This window comes from Chrysochloris asiatica, unplaced genomic scaffold, assembly GCF_000296735.1.
Source record: "Chrysochloris asiatica unplaced genomic scaffold, ChrAsi1.0 scaffold00071, whole genome shotgun sequence".
NCBI classification, from domain to species: Eukaryota; Metazoa; Chordata; class Mammalia; order Afrosoricida; family Chrysochloridae; genus Chrysochloris; species Chrysochloris asiatica.
The window spans coordinates 9,570,970-9,587,610 of NW_006408589.1; the positions used below are offsets into that span (position 1 = coordinate 9,570,970).

The following is a 16,641-nucleotide window of genomic DNA, read 5'->3' on the forward strand; positions in this document are numbered from 1 at the left end:
CCTAAGTGGAGGGTGCTATGTTGGAAGTAACTGAAGAGACAGGAAGACTCACAATCTCTTGCAGCCTCCAAGTGAGTGATGTCAGTGTCTTGGATCAAGGTGGTAGGAGTAGGGATGGAAAGAAGAGGCCATATTTAGAATGTCCTAGTGGAGACAGAGCAGTAACTAGAGTTGCTGATGGACTGGGTATACGGTGTGGGAGAGAACCCACCTTCCCAGTGGCTAAGGTCCCCACAGAGAGAGGCGTAGTAGAGGCACTTTACCTTTCCTTTGTCAAAGTAGCCTATGATGGTTTCATAAAGCGTCTCTTTCAGCTGCCGGTGGGTCTGGGGGTGCTGCTGGCCTGTCTGCATGACCTGCGAGGTACACTGCTCATCTGACCACTGAGGAGAGGGACATGGGAGTCACACGGGTTGAGAGGCTGCTACACACAGGTGTTTCCCCAGGATTAAAGGCAGAAACCACCCTCTCCAACCTCCGTCCCTCCCTCTTCTCCTCCTCTAAACTCAGGGTACCATCGGGGAGGTTGCCCTCTCAGGGTATGGATACCTAGAGTGTTTAGAGGTTGCTCTGGTTAGGCAGCAGCAACATCCCAGAAAGGACAAATGACTGAATGTGAGCTATTAGAAACACATTGATGAGGAGCGAGATGAAGCCCTGCAGATACTCCCTGCTGACTCCACGGCCAATCAGAGCATCAGTGGTCAACCAGAGAGATGGTCTCTGCTGTCTCCAGTTTGGAAACACTTCCTGATTTTAGCTGAGATGTGCTTGTTGGACTATTTGCTCACTGCATGTGGTTCACAGGGATTTTCTCCAAACCTCTGTGAGTCATGGTCTCAGCTCTTCAAAAGCCAAAGGAAATCATTTTTACTTTGTTCAGTGACAACAAAGTTGTCACAAGAAGGAAAACAGCTCAGTGGGCATGCTAATGATTTAGAGTTGGTGACAGTTTGCAGGTTATATAAAATCGCAAAACATTATCTCGGGGGTTTATTACTACTGCTCTATGTAAAGATCACTCAAAATCTTATGTGGTCAGGTAGAGCTGTGTACAAAAGTGATCTGTCAGGCCAAGAGTTTGAAGGCATGGAAACCCACAAATTTTCTTTGACAATTTTCTTCTTTTTCAACTGTTAAATTGCTGTCAGGGCACTGAGGTGTGGAGGGGTTGCCCAGCAAAAACCCCCTTCACCCAAAGGGCCAGAACCTTGAGCAGCCAGGTGTGGAGAAGGAGAGTGTAAGCGGCCTCTGTGTAATTGTCACAGTCCAGGTGCAGATCGCGGAGTTTGTACAGGTACCTGTTTGGGAAGACAATATGCTAAGTTACCAGGTGCAATAGAGGAGGAGGTAGATGGTAGGGACAGCTGGGGACCAGGAAGAACAACTGGGCATCTCTTGAGCTTACATGGGGACCCTGGACCTTGGCTAGCAAACAGCTAAAGTTTGTTGAGCACTTAATGTGTGCCAGGTACTAATAAGCATTTTACATGCTTTACGTTGTTTAATCCTCATGACAACCTTGTGAGAGAGATCCATATGAGATTCCCATTTTCAGATAAGTAAACTATGACTGAAGATGTTAGGTACTATCCTAGCCAGTATTTGACTTTATGCTGAAGAGTGTGGGCAGCACAGTATGACAAGAGAAATAAAGAAAGAGAAGGCAGATGAATTGATCAGTGCTTTGTACTAATGAGTAGAAGGACTGGGATGAGATCCCAGGTTAATTGCTTTCAGAGCCCATTTTCTCAATCATTGTATGATTCCATGAGCATGAACAAGCAAAGCATTGTAAAAGATAGCTCCTGCCCTCTTTTCAATATTTTCTCAGTACAGAGGAAGTGCATTTTATTGTTAAGAAAAATTTGTAGACCAGGGGCTAGGAAAAATATTAAAACAATTGCCATTGAGTTGGCTCTAACTTATGACAACCTCTTGTGTGTGAAAACAGAACTGTGGTCCTTAGGGTTCTCAATGGCTAACTTTTTGGAAGTAAATCACCAGGCCTTTCTTCCTAGGTGCTTCTGGGTTGACTTGAACAGCCAAGTCCTTTGTTAGCAGCTTCAAGTGTAACCTTTTGTACCATCCAAGGGCTAGAGAGTGGAACCTAGGACCATCAACAGGGGCACTCCACTACCTTACCACAGTTACAGTTTCATTTCCTGCAGCTTTGCAAAATGATGTCACACTTCTGAACCCTGGGATGACAATACCACTGGGGAGCATCATGGGCTGGCCAGGGGAAGGAAAAAAGGAAGGGAGTTTGGGCATCCATGATTGGTATTAATGGGCAGTGAATGAACTTCTCTGTGTCTTAGTTTCCTTCCTGGTAAAACAGCAACACTCACAGAACATATTAACAGGGCTGCTGAGTAGACCATGCATTATATTTAAAAGGTTCAATAAATGACAGCTAGCATTACTCTAATAAATGCACATCTGCATTGAAAGCAGTTAGCGATAACCAGCACTGAGCTATGGCCGCTACTGTCACTGTGAACTACGTTCTTCTAGAAAATGTCCCCTCCTGCTACTATTAGAAACAGACCCACAAGAACCACAGTTCTGGCGCTTTGCATCAGTGGAAGCATTTACATAAACCAACTCTTAGTCATTTGGTGGAGGGAAGATGCCTGCTGCAATGCCCTGGATCCTACCTCTGAGCCAATAGGCTAGATCCACAACCAAGGTTTACCTTAACCACCTGCTTCACTCTGGGAATCAGATCCTGCCAGACATCTGCTTCTGATGCAGGTCACAGGGCTCAGGCTTAGGCCCCATTAGAAGAATGGTTTCATGCAGAGAATGTCACCAAAGGAGGAACAAGGGTTTAATGGTCTTAGCCATTTATAAGTAAGGAGGCCAATGGCCAGATATAGGCCCCCAGGCCTGTTAAAGCACCAGTAAGGATTTTGAGGTGGGGAAATAGTCATCTGCTTGCTATTTGATAACTAGTGAGCCAGGAGTCTTGTGTGATCTTTTTGTTCGTTCATTCATTCATTCATTCAACAAAGTTGTACTAAGGACTTATATTATACCAGGCACTAGGATTAAGGTAGCAAAAGCAGGCATTTTTTTTTGGCCATTTGAAATTCATAAGCTAATAGAAGAGATGTTTATGAATCAAAGAAATAATTGCAAAAACACAACTGTCAGTTTTACAAAGGAGGGATCTACAGTACTATGACAGTAGGATTTACCCAGGTGAGGAGGGCAGGGGCTTCCAGAAAGTTTCTACAGCATGACATTGTAGTTGGGACCTAAAGGTGAAGGGAGAAATGGGAGAATCCAGGTAGAAAGAACAAGATGTACTCATTCTTTCAACAAATGAGGGTTTTAATGGCATATACTGCATCAACTCGTCCTCCCAACAATGCTTTTAGAGATGAGAAGGTGGAGCTCTATTTTTAAGTGGACAGAGCTAGGAATAAGGAATAGAAACCAGTTGTGAATGCAGCTATCACTACCTCTCCAGGCCTGGTCTCTGAACACCCACTACTCTAACTTTCTGATGACCCAGTCACCAAGGAAAACACATCTGGCCTGCATGCAGGGGTTATTGAGCCTGTGGCCCACCCTCAGAAACAGCTATGTGCACGCACAGTTTGCCTTTTCTCCTCCCTCCTATCCTTGGTCCCTTTGTTCTCTAAGTGACTGGCTCCAAAAGACTTGGAAAAAGCAGCCAACCAGAGTACTTCCCCTTTACTTCTAACTCCTTAATTGGCCAAGGGGTCCCTCTCCTTGATAATCTGTTACAGGTCCTGTAAGAAGACCCCCTCTGAGCTCAACCAAAAGTCACACACTTCCTTGTCTGCCGATGTCACGTGGGCAGCTGAGCGAGTGGACAGTGAGCATACTGTGACTAGTGCACCCCAGGCCTGTCTAAAGGGGCTGCTGCCAACAGCTCCAGGCAATGCCTGTCGGCACAGGAGGAGGACCCACGGCTGCCACAGCCAAACTTTTCCAGAGGAGATGGCTATTTTTATTTTTATGTAAAATCTCTGAAATTTTAAATGTCAGCAACCGATTTTTAAGAAATACTTTAAAATACCCATGCCTGCCAAATAGAACAGGTTTCTCAACTTCACTATTTGCAACTTCTGGTTGAGGCAAATGTGGCTTTCCCAGATTACTATCAGCCTCGTATCTCCAAAGTTTGTGGAGGGCTGGGATTTGTCATCTGTGTTTCTAAAATGAGAAAGTGAGAAGAAAAGATTGGAGGAAGGGAACCATGAGCCAGGTATTTTATCTATATTATCTCATTTAATCCTCAAAACCATTGAGAAGATTAGTAACTAGATTAGAAACATTTTGTTGTTATTGTTGTTGTTAAGTGTCATGGAGTCAGCTCCAAATCATAGTAAACTTATATAGGGTTTCTGAGGAGCGACTGGTGAGCTTGAACCGCCAACCTTGTAGTTCAAACCAACTTTACAGTCCAGAGCATTAATCCACTGTGCCACACCAGGACTCCAGAAACATTTTACAGATGGGGAGAACAGCCTAGAGAGATTGAGTGATCGGTCTAGAATCATAGAGAAAATGGGGTGACAACTCCAGGTCTTTTGATCCCCAAAACTTAGCACTCTTATATCTAATGATGTTATAAGAGTATCTAGAAGCTCAGGATGACCTATGAAATTGTTTTACTTCCCAAATGGTACTTCCTATTTACAAAAAAAGGCTAAACTAAATATCTATAACTTTCTGAAGCAATAGCAGCATGAGTTTAGATTTTGAGTCTCTGTCTTTTGACAGAAAATGACAAAACCCTTCTAGTTGACCCCATTTCTGGTGCTCTTGCCTTGTAAGACTGTGTTGTTTGTTGTAAGAATTTTGTTGTTGTGCTATTTGTGAAAGAATATAATGCTGGAAACAACATAAACATTCAACAATACCGGACTGGTTCTATAAATTATACTCTATTTTGGCTTCATTAAAAATGATGTTGAAATGCATCTGTTGACGTGAAGTTCTTTAATAAGAACTTTTTTTACTTAATAGTAAAAAAAAAAAAAAAACGAAGAATAAATTATGGGCAATGTGATCACATTATTGCCAACAGTACACATGCATAGAATTCTCTGGTACCGTAGCGGTTACGAATTGGGCTGCAAACCTTAAGGTCAGCGGTTCGAAACTACCAGCTGCTCCACGGGAGAAAGATGAGGCTTTCTACTCCCGTAAAGATTTACACCCTCGGAAACCCTGTACAGGGTCGCTATGGGTCGGAACCGACTCGACGGCACTTAACAACAACAACAATATGCATCAAAAGTTCTGGAGCTATGTATGAATTATGAGGGCTGGCTTCATTTTAAAATAAAATACAAGATTTTTGTTTTGGTCATAAGAATGTATTATTTTTGTAACGGGTAAAAATAGCGATATTAAAAAAAAAAAGTTTAGAGAAAAAATATGAGACTCTGAGAAAAAAAATTGGCAAAGAAATTCTTTGCTCCAGGCTAATATCCCCCAAAATTCCTTTATGATATGTTCAAAGAAATAACTTTTAAATGCCTACAAAGGCTACCTCATGCATTTTGGTACTTTTTTTCCCTTTCTTTCTTTCCCTTCAGAACTGGGATGGCCAATGTCTCCCTCCACACCCACGGGACCTGGATTAGGCTTCACATGTGGACTGTGTAACAAACGCAGGAACAATACAGCAACGCAACTCACAGTTATTTCCTCTTGGAGAAATAGCATAACAACATGTCAGGTTTTACGGAGTTGGATTGAAAGACAAAGAAAGGAGTTGAGTCTGGGAAGATTGACAGGAATCTGATGACAGAGGACCTGAGTGTCAAGAAGAGAAGTTTAAAGTCTATCCTGTGGGCCACAGGGAACCGCTGATGGATACTGAGTAGGGGAGAGAAACAAGACAGTTTGCTTTTGCGAAAAATTCTTACCTTATGTACATCTCTTCTCGGTTGTTATCTTTGTAGAAATTCTAGGTGGGAGAGGAAAAACAGAGGTGAGTGTTTTTCTTTGCAGAGCAGCAGAAGTGATAGAGATGGGGGCTGTGGCTTAGCTATTTGTTGCACCAAGAGTGAATCACACCTGCTGACAGTCTACTCAGAAAGGCAGCCTGGCTATATCTTCAAAAGCCCTGTCCCTCAGGCCCTGTATTCACAGGGACCTGGAGTCAGAGTTCCTCGACCTATTAAGTATTCTTTGAGTGAGCTATTTAAGATTTTCACCCAAGAGGGTGGTGTGATGGTTGTTATGTGGTCTTTTTGCAAACTTTATTCATTTAAACCACTTACAGTGGGCTGGCGGGTGGCTCTGAGGCACTGTGGCTGCTGCTCCCTGTCTCATGACTGAACCACGGAACACATGTGGGCAGTCCACGAGAAGTCATGTGGTATAGTGGTGATGAGCTGGGGTTAGGGGGCAGCTGCTCTGCCTAGCCTGGCCCATAGTAATGCTCTAGGCATTTTGGCTCTTAGTATTACCAAGCTGTATGGGGAGACCAACACATATTGAGCATTTCATCATGGACCTGGACTTCAGAACCTAATAAAATACTCACTGTTACATTCTCCATCTCACAGATCAGCAAGCCAAGGCCTCCAATAACTCCCTTGACTTGGTCACTCTATTACTGCTTGGTGGGGTGGAGTGAGTATTCATATTCTTATCTATATCATATTGCTGTCTTCTCCCTGTCATGTGTTAAGTACTAATGGGGATGGGCATTACTCCCATATTATAGACAAGGAAACGGAGGTATAGGAAGGTGAAGTGATTTGCCTTAAGACAGCAGAGCAGGGCTTTAGCCTCGTGTTGGTCTGATCCCAAAGACCATTCCCTTCACACTGGTTTCCTATCGAGAGTAATAATGAAACACAACACTTGGAGCACCTCCCAGGATCCTAGTCAGACTGGAATCCAAGTCCTTGGGGGATCTGGACAGTCCCACTTACCAGCAGGTTGACAGTGCAACTCATGCGATTGTTTTTGCTCTCATCTGTCATAACACCCCGGTAATCCAACAGCTTCTCCAGAAGGCCTTTGACCAGGCTCACAAAGTTCTCCACCAACCTGGCGATACTTGGATGCTCTGCTGCACATTCCATCAGACTGGGGACAGAGATGGTGAGCCAGTGAGTGTAGGGCCAGGAGAAAGACAGTGCTGGGCCAAGGAATGCTGGGGGACCCAAGAACATGATCCAAAGAAATATGAAATAGAAAAACTAGAACAATCACTTGCCATCAAGTCGATTCCAGTTCATAGTGATCCTATGAGTTGCCAAGTAGAACTGGGCTCTGTAGGGTTTTCGTGGTTGTGAACTTTGAGAACCCACAAAGCTTTAGGTGAATGGTCAAGCATATCCATTTGTGTCAGCACTGTGACAGCATAAGTGCTGTAAAGACAGTTCCAAGTCATAGTGGCCCTGTTTAGGGTTTCTGAGGAGCAGATGGTGTGTTTGAACCACTGACCTTGTGGCTCCAACTAACCTTGTAGTCTAACACATTATCCAGCAGTGCCATACCCATGGGCCCAATGAATTCAAAAGCCCTGATTCATTTCTTGGCTCATTTTGTTCATTTCTTCACTTACTTATTCATTCATAAATATAGTGATCATATAGTGCTATAATTATTTAAAGAGCTTTGGTAGTATAATGGGTTGTGAGTTGGGCTGCTAACCACAAGGTCAGCAATTTGAATCTATCAGCTGTTCCACAGGAGAAAGATGAGGCTTTCTGCTGTCATAAATATTTACAGCCTCAGAAATCCTATACAGCTGGAACCTACTTCACAGCACATAACCACCACCATCAGCAGCAATTATTTAATTGTTTTCTACCAGCAGAATGGGAAACACTCAAAAATAACTTTTTTCTACTGTGAGACAGGGTATGGATTAAAAAAATAATTTTATACATCCATGTTGGGAGTAAATTGATACCATTGTTTAGGATATAAATTTTTATAATATCTATCAAAGTTTTAAATTCACATATGAAATGTCTTCAAAAAGCTCTTGGAAAAATCTCATTAATCCAGGAGTTTTTTGAGGCCCCTTACACTTTTTATCCAGAAATTCTATGTTGGAAGACTCTATTCTACAGAAATATTCCCAGAAATAGCAAGGATGTGTTTCATAAATGGCATCTAGTAGTAGAAATGGAGTTCTAGTATGGTGCTATAGGATACACACTGAACTGCTCACCTCAAGGCTGGTGGTTCAAACTCACCAACTGTTCCTCGGAAACCTGACATAGGATCGCTATGAGTTGGAACTGACTCCATGGCATTTAATTAACAACAACAGTAGTGAAATTAGTTTGAATCATTTTAAATGCCCACCAACAGGGAAATGGTTAAACAAATAAAGGATATTCACAAAATGAGATTCCCTGTAGCTATTAAGGAAACCTGATGTTGCACTATAGGAAAAGCACTGGACTATTAACCCCAAGGTTGGTGGTTCAAACCCACCAGCCACTCCTTGGAAAACCATATAAGGTAGCTGTGAGTTAGAATGGACTCCACAGCACTTAACAACAATATATCCATTAAAGCATGAGAAATCAGTGTTTTGATATGAGAAGTTCCATGAAATACATGGAGTCCTAGTGTGGTGCTGTGGGTTAATGCACTGGACTGCAAAGTCAGTGTGAACTGCAAGGTTAGCAATTCAAGCTCACTAGGAGCTCTGGTAGTATAGTGGTTACGAGTTGGGCTGCTAACCTCACAGTCAGCACTTCAAAAATACCAGTGGTTCTGTGGGAGAAAGATGAGACTGTCTGTTCCCATAAAGATTTACAGTCTTGGAAACCCTATGCAGGCTCGTTATAAGTTGGAACGGACTCCACAGCACACTACCACCACCACCAGCCACTCCTTAGAAACCTATACCAGGTTGCTATGGGTCAGAACCAACTCGACGGCACTTAACAACAACATGAAATATATAGAAAAGTGAGAAAAGCAAGTTTCAGGAAAGTATTTTTTATTTAACCTATACATACATATACAGCCAGGCATTAGCTTAAACGTCTTACAAACTCATTTAATCCCCAATCACTATTTCATGAGATGGGACCTCTGCAGAAGAAGAAACTAAGGCAGGAAGAGATCAAGTGACATGTTCAAAGTCACACAGTTGGTAAATATCAGCAGCTCCACTCCTGCATCTGTGTTTTCAACCACCTAATACTAAATGTGGCGCAGAAACCCTATACAGGGTCGCTATGTCAGAACTGACTCAACAGCACTTAACAACAACAACACTATATGTGTGCAAGCTCCTGTCTATGTCCTGTGTCTATGCTCACCACAACATAGTCAGGAGGGAAAAACACCAGAGTCTGAATGGAGCTGCTTCCAACAAGAGGCCTGGGTAAAGAAACAGAGGTGGAAGTCCCTATTTTAATTTAAATAGTTGTATGATTAGAAAAAATTTTTTACACTCTTCATATATTAATTCTATATTTTAAAACAATAATAAAAATTGTGACATTCTGTAAGTGTCTCTTAGTTGCTAGGCACTATGCTATTTACTGTGTGAGAGACTGAAGGTGGCTGTAAAGAGACAAATGTAAAAAGAAGCTTTTTTACCCTCAGGTGGCCTGCAGTCTAGACAGTGGGAGACAGATGGACTAAACATTTGATTACTGATTGCTTCTTATTAGTCACTTATTCTGTGCCAGACAAAGACCTTTTGTTAAGATGTCATCACAGGAATTCTATAAGCAAAAATGACCTCGCTGCCACTATTTTACAGATGGGAAAATTAAGACTCAAAAAGGTCCAATGACCTTCCCAGAATCACTCAGGTAGTTAAGTGAATGCTGACCTTGGGAATCAATACAATCACTGTTGGATCTGTGAGCAATCTTTTGCTGCAGGGAAACACTGCAGTGTGCTGGTAGCTGTCTCGGTTAGACAAGCCTTGCCCAGGCTCCTGACTTTGTTACTGGCTACTCTTCTTTGGATATTTTCAGTCCCAAGAGCTTCAGGGATAATAAAAGTGATAAAGGCAATGACTTCGGCGATTCATTTCCTTCCAGAAGCCATGCCAGACTGCAAGGAGGTGGCGTCTCAAACTGTGGCTATGCTCAGACAAATCCATCTCACAGTGGGAGAAGCACCTGGTCTTGGCTCTCAATGGAGAGATGCAAATTGGCCTGTGATTAAGACCTGTCTCACTCAGCCACAACTGTGCCTGCCTCCTTCTGGAATGGTCACTTCCACCCTGCTTCCTACCCTAATGACAGTGCAGCCATGCTTCTTGATAGTATTCACTGAGTAATTTCTCAGAACCTCCCAAGGGAGGACAACTGCAGGCATAAGGCATCTTAGGCCTGAGCTTGGCCAGACCCTCGTTCCCAACCCTGCATCCTGGTCAAAGCCCACCCAGATCAAGGACCTTAGAGTATATTTGGGTGGACTCAGGCAAGCAAGTGTTTTATATTTTAAGCTCTCCAGATAACTCTAATATGCAGCCAACATAAGAACCATGGGCTTAGTCTAATACTTCTCCAACTTTAATGTGTATGAGAATCACTTGGGCATCTTACTAATAGATTCTGATTCAGTACCTCTTATTGAACAAGTGTTATATGACAGGTCTGGTTTGGAGCCTGAGATTCTGCATTTGAAGCAAGCTCCCCAGGTAATGCTGACTATGCTGGTCAGGTACCACACTTTGAATAATATAAGTGCTGGACTGCAAAGTCTGTTTGAATTACAAGGTCAACAGTTAAACTCACCAGCCACTCCTTGGAAACCCTATACAGGGTCGCTATGAGTCAGAAACAACTCAATGGCACTTATCAACAACAAGAGAAGATTAAGGTTTTGGTTTTTTTAGATTCTCTATTCTTTTGGCATATTACCTGTCAGTTTGTCATACTGTGGTGGCTTATGTGTTGCTATGATGCTGGAAGATATGCCACTAATATTTCAAATACTGGCGGGGTCACCCATGGTGGACAAGTTTCAACAGAGCTTCTAGTTAGTCTAAGACAGACTAGGAAGTAATGCCTGGCAATCTACTTCAGAAAATTAGCCAATGAAAGCCATATGGCTCACACCAGAACACTGTGTGTGACTCACTCACTTTAAGCATATCATCAGGAAGGGCCAGGTGCTAGAGGAAGACAGTATGTTTGGTGAAGCAGAGGGCCAACAGGACTAGAGAAACCTTTGTGAGATGGATTGGCCCAACAGCTGCACTGATGGACTTAAACAAACTGGTTGGCTGTGAGGATGACACAGAGCCAGACAACGTTTCCTTCTGTAGCATATAGGAGTACTAGGATTTGGAGTCAATGTGATAGTAACTACAAGAGGGCTTCAAAAAGTACATGGAACTATACGACAGCATGAATGTAAAGCTAATGTTCTCCCATGTAAACTATCACATAATCCACTATAAAAAACTTTTTTTAAAGTGCAAGGAAAAATGGAATTAAAAAAGAATAAATTTTTCCATAAGCTTCTTGAAGCCCTCTCCTAGCTACCTATCATCCATCTATCCATCCATCCATCCATCCATCCATCCATCCATCCATCCATCCATCCATCCAGCTACCTAGCTAGCTACCTAGCTACCTACCTACTTCATTTGTTTGAGAAGAGGAGAAAAAGCTGCTCATATGTTCCAGGATTGGTGAGTTAAATATGAAGATTTTTGAGGAATTATAAACTATTTTCCTTCCTCCCTCCCTTTCTTCCTCCCTCCCATTATCTTTCCTTCTTCCCTCCCTTTTTTCCCTCCATCTGTCAACCATCCAGCCATCATCTATCCATCCACTCAACGTACATTGTTCTAGGCACTCAGAGATCATCAATACTCTGACTTTTAGAAGATCTCAGTCCAGCAGGGAAATCAGACACAGAAATAAAAACTAACCATCATTCATAATAATACTAACAGTTAATGAGCTCTCTCTACATGCCAGATTCAGAGGAAGCCCATTTTGTTACCTTGTTTAATACTCAGAAATTCCTTAACCCCTCAAATTAAAGATGAGGCATGAAGTCCACAGAGTGGGCTCAGTCCTGCCAAAGTCACCCAGCTGGCCCTCTTTTTTGAGGTCTGCAGCAGAGTACCATGGGTGACAGTGAACAATGCTGTGGGCTCACACTCAGTGGGACCAGGGCTGGCAGAGACTCAGGGTCTCCAGAAGGAGGTGTCCAGGTGACATTCTCTGCCAGTGTGGATGGGACTGGGCTTTTCTCCATTCATTTCCAAACTGTTATGTGACCAGTCCTCCTCCAGATACTGAGCTTTGGTGGGATCCAGCCTCAGAAGCTCTGCAGCCCTCCACCCTCACTGCCACTTCTAGTAATATTCACAGGCAGATGGATCACAGAAAGTCTGATGTGTCTCATCATTCCATTCAATGAGCAATTTACACTTGATGGCAGATTTGAACTAATGGCACTCTGATCTGAGGGAAGTTCTGAGGGCAGGGCTACCATGGATGGTTGTACAGAGAACACCAGGGATTGAAATTCAACCACACTCAATGCCTTCAACTGTACATCCTGATGCAGGGTTACAGGGGGTACCAGAGGCACTAGCTCTCTACCAAACTGTGTACCCAAAGGACTATGTCAGTCAGCAGGAGACCCTCAGTGAGGGGTCAGGAGAACACAAGACCGACAATCACATGGATTCAAATCACCACTTGGCTATCAATCTAGAGAAAAATAATGCTAGGCAACCTATCCAGACTACCTAGTAGGTGTGGGAAACTGTACTAGGTATTCAACATGACTTTTCCTGCTTAATTCTAACAAAGACTCTAGAGCTGGATAGTATTTTTATCTGCCATATATAGAGAAGGAAACTGAGGTTCAGAAAAGCCAAAGGAAGGCACAGGGACTGAAGACCCTTGATGCTCTCATGGGGCCATGGCCCTCCTGGGTTGTGTTTGATGAGTTTTGTAGAAGTCATTCGCACCTCTACCTCAGGAGAAAAATAATGAGCTGACTTTAATTTCCTTGACCTCAAAGGTCTCCTGTTATAAATAATATCTCAGGAAGGATTTTAAACTCCTGCTGGTAATCTAAAGACTGCCACGGAGTCCCACCTGCTCATAAACATGGAAATTGCCAGCAAGTCTATGGTTTCACTTCTGGTCAATATTTAAATTTTCCTTCTTAAGTCCTTTCCAATAAATATTGACTAAGGCAATTTTTTTCCCCCCAGACTTCTTGTGTAGCACTGTAGGATAAATACTGGACTGTTAACCTGAAGACTGGAGGTTCCAACCCACAAGCTGCTCCTTGGAATTCTCTACAGAGTCACTGTGAGTCAGAAGTGACTTGATGGCACTTAACAGCAAAGCAAACTGTCACCATTTCCCATAGACAAGTAGTCACAATATTCATCTGATGAGTAGCCCAGCAGTCTCCAGATTCTGGGGCTTCCCGAGAACTGTGCACAGTGACGGGGGACAGGCACCACTGAGCAAGCGCTGTGTGGAGCTCAGTCCTGCCCGCTGGGGTCTACCTGGCCAGACAGCATGAGGATGATTACCTTGGAGCTAAGTGCAAGGCCTTTAATTGGGTGGTGTCTTCTCTTTTTAATTTTATTTTTGTTCTAGTTGTTGAGAATATATATAGCAGAATGTACACAGACTTAGCAGTCTCCACATGTACAGTGACAAAGATTACATTCTTCAGTTGTGCAATCACGTTCACCCTGCTTTTCTGAGCTGTTCTTCCTCCATTAGCATAAACTCACTGTTCCCACAAGGCTCCTATCTAATCTTCAAATTTCTGTTGTCAGTTTAATCCCATTAGGTAGATCTTAAAAAGTGTAATGCCCAAGGCAGACATTTCCTTACTAGTTAAACTAAACTTGTGCTTGGTTTTAAGATGACTTCAGACCCAGCCTCCCTGGCTTCAGAGAGAAGGGATTTCATAAGAATTTTAATTCTTTATTTCCGCATTTTCCCCTTTTGATCAGGATTCTTCTATAGAAGCTTTGATCAAAATGTTCATTATTAATGGTTGTTGTTGTTAGGTACTGTCGAATCAGTACTGATTCACAGTGACCCTGTGATAACAGAAAGAAATACTGTTGGATCCTGTGCAAATTTCACAATTGTTGCTGCGCTTGAGCCCATTGCTACTGCCACTATACCAATCCATCTCATTGGGAGCGGGGGGAGGGATATCTTCCTGTTTTTTTGTTGAACCTCCTCTTTACCAAGCATGGTGTCCTTAATGGTAACCAGGCATTATCCACGTCTGGTCTCATGTTCATGGAGGTAATTAGCCACACATCCACTTCCTCCTCCCATTCCTGATTCTCCTTCCTCTGCTGTTCCAGGTAGAAAGAGACAGATTACTGTGCCTTGGATGGCCTCTTGAAAGTTGTTATGACCTTAGGCACTACACAATCAACTAGGTGTTAAAACAGAAGCACCAAAACACTCATTAGACCAATTAACTGAGATCTCCCATGAAACCATGATCCTAAGCCTCCAAACCAAGGAACCAAATACCATGAGGTACTTGGTGGTATATAAACGGCCTCAGCAGTACTTAAAAAAAAAAAAATCATTGTTGTAAATATATCTATCATACAACTTTTTCCGATTTAACTTTTTTTACAGGTATACAACTTATTGACAGTAATTATATTAATCAGCTGTGCAATAAAACGCTTAATCAATAAGATTTTTCCATCACTGTAAACCAAAAAGCAGTACTCCACAGTGAAAACTACCTCCCCTCTACTCCTGCCTCCTTTCACCAGTAATAAGCTTTATCTTTATACCAGTTGCCTGACCTTGTCTTTTCATATAAGGCTTATCCTTTTGTGATTAACTAATTTTACACACTATACTGTCTTCAAGCTCTATATATATCAAGATTTCATTTCTTCTAGTAAAAGAAATGAAGGAAGAAGTGTAAGCTACACTGAAGGCTCCAGGAAATAACGAAATACCCATTGAAATGTTTCAAGAAAGAACTGAATTGAAAGCACTCACTCATCTATGCCAAGAAACTTGGAAAACAGTTACCTGGTCAACTGAGTAGAAGACATCCGTATCTGTGTCCATTCCAAAGACAGATGATGTAATAGAAAGTGGAAATCATTGAAAAATATCATTAATATCATATACAAATAAAAATTTTGCTGAAGATAATTCACAAGTGGTTGCAGCAGTATACATCAACAGGGAATTAATTGCCAGAAATTCTACCTGAATTCAGAAGAGGACATACAATGAGGGAGACCATTACTGGCTCCGAATGGATCTTGGCTGAAAGTACAGAATACCAGAAAGATGTCTACTAGTGTTTTATTGACTATGCAAAAGTATTCAACTGTGCAACTCATAACAAACTATGCAATAACATTGTGAAGAATAAGAATTCCAGAACATTTCATTGTGCTCTTGCAGAACCTGTATGTACATAGACCAAGAGGCAGCAGTTCAAACAGAACAAGGGGATATTGAATGGCTTAAAATCAGTCAGATATGCAAGGTTGTATCCTTTCTCTAAACTAATTCAATCTGTATACCTAACAAACAATAACCAAAGCTGGACTATATGAAGAAAAATATGTCATCAGGATGGCAGAAAGATTCATTAATAAACTACAATATGCAGATGGCACAAGACACAACCTTGCTTGCTGAAAGCAAAGACCACTTGAAGCACTTACTGATGAGGAAAAAAAGACTACAGTTTTCAGTATAGATTACACTTCAAGAGAATGAAAACAAAAGTCCTCACCACTGGGCCAATAAGCAACATTATTAAACGCAGAAAAGATTAAAGTTGTCAAGGCTTTCAGTTTACTTGGATCCATAATCAGCACTCATGGAAGCATCAGTCAAGAAATCAAATGAGATATGGCATTAGGAAAGGCTGCTGCAAAAGACCTTTTTAAGGCATTAAAAAGGAAAAATGTCACTTTGAAAACTAAGGTGTACCTGACCCAAGTCTTGATGTTTTCAATTGTCTCATATGCATATGAAAGTTGGAAGATTGAAGAATTGATGCATTTGAATTATACTGTAGGTGAAGAATATTGAAAGTACCATGGACTGCTAGACAAATAAACAAATCTGTCTTGGAAGAAGTGTAGCCAGTAACGAGAATAGCAAGACTTCGTCTCACCTGCTTTGGACATATTCACCCTGAAGAAGGACATCATGCATGGTAAAGTAGAGGGTCAGCAACAATGAGAAAGACCCCCAAGGAGAAGGATTGACATAGTGGTGGTCACCAGGGCTCAAACAATGCAACGATTATGAGGATGGTGCAAGACTGGACTGTGGACCATAGTGTTTCCCTCTGTTGTACATAGGGTTACTATGAGTTAGAACTGAGTCAATGGCACTTAACAACAAGAACACTGGCTGAGTAGTATTCCATTGTCTGAGAGGTTTATAAAGTTCATAGAAAAGTTCCATTATCTTTTAATTCCATTTTTCCATGAACTCTGTGAACCCCCTGGTATGTATGTACCACGTTTTGTTTATCCATTCATCTGGTGATGGGCATTGAGAATAATGCTGCAGTGAACACCAATGTACAAGTGTCTGTTAGAGTCTTTCAGATATATACCTAGGAGTGGAATCGCTGGAGCATATGGTAGTTGTATTTTTATGTTTGTGAGGAACTGCAACACTGTTTTCCACAAAG

General features: G+C 42.1%; 1 protein-coding gene across 1 annotated transcript in view; it reads right to left on the reverse strand.

The window, feature by feature from the left end:
• Positions 1-16,641, reverse strand: part of DOCK2 (dedicator of cytokinesis 2) — a 658,261-nt gene that overhangs the window by 43,643 nt on the left and 597,977 nt on the right. The window contains exons 35-38 of the mRNA XM_006864832.1: positions 6,933-7,089; positions 5,916-5,956; positions 1,211-1,301; positions 264-383 (exon numbers count right to left, since the gene is read on the reverse strand). Of these exons, the coding sequence (XP_006864894.1) occupies positions 264-383; positions 1,211-1,301; positions 5,916-5,956; positions 6,933-7,089 (409 nt within the window). The remainder of the gene's footprint in view (positions 1-263; positions 384-1,210; positions 1,302-5,915; positions 5,957-6,932; positions 7,090-16,641) is intronic.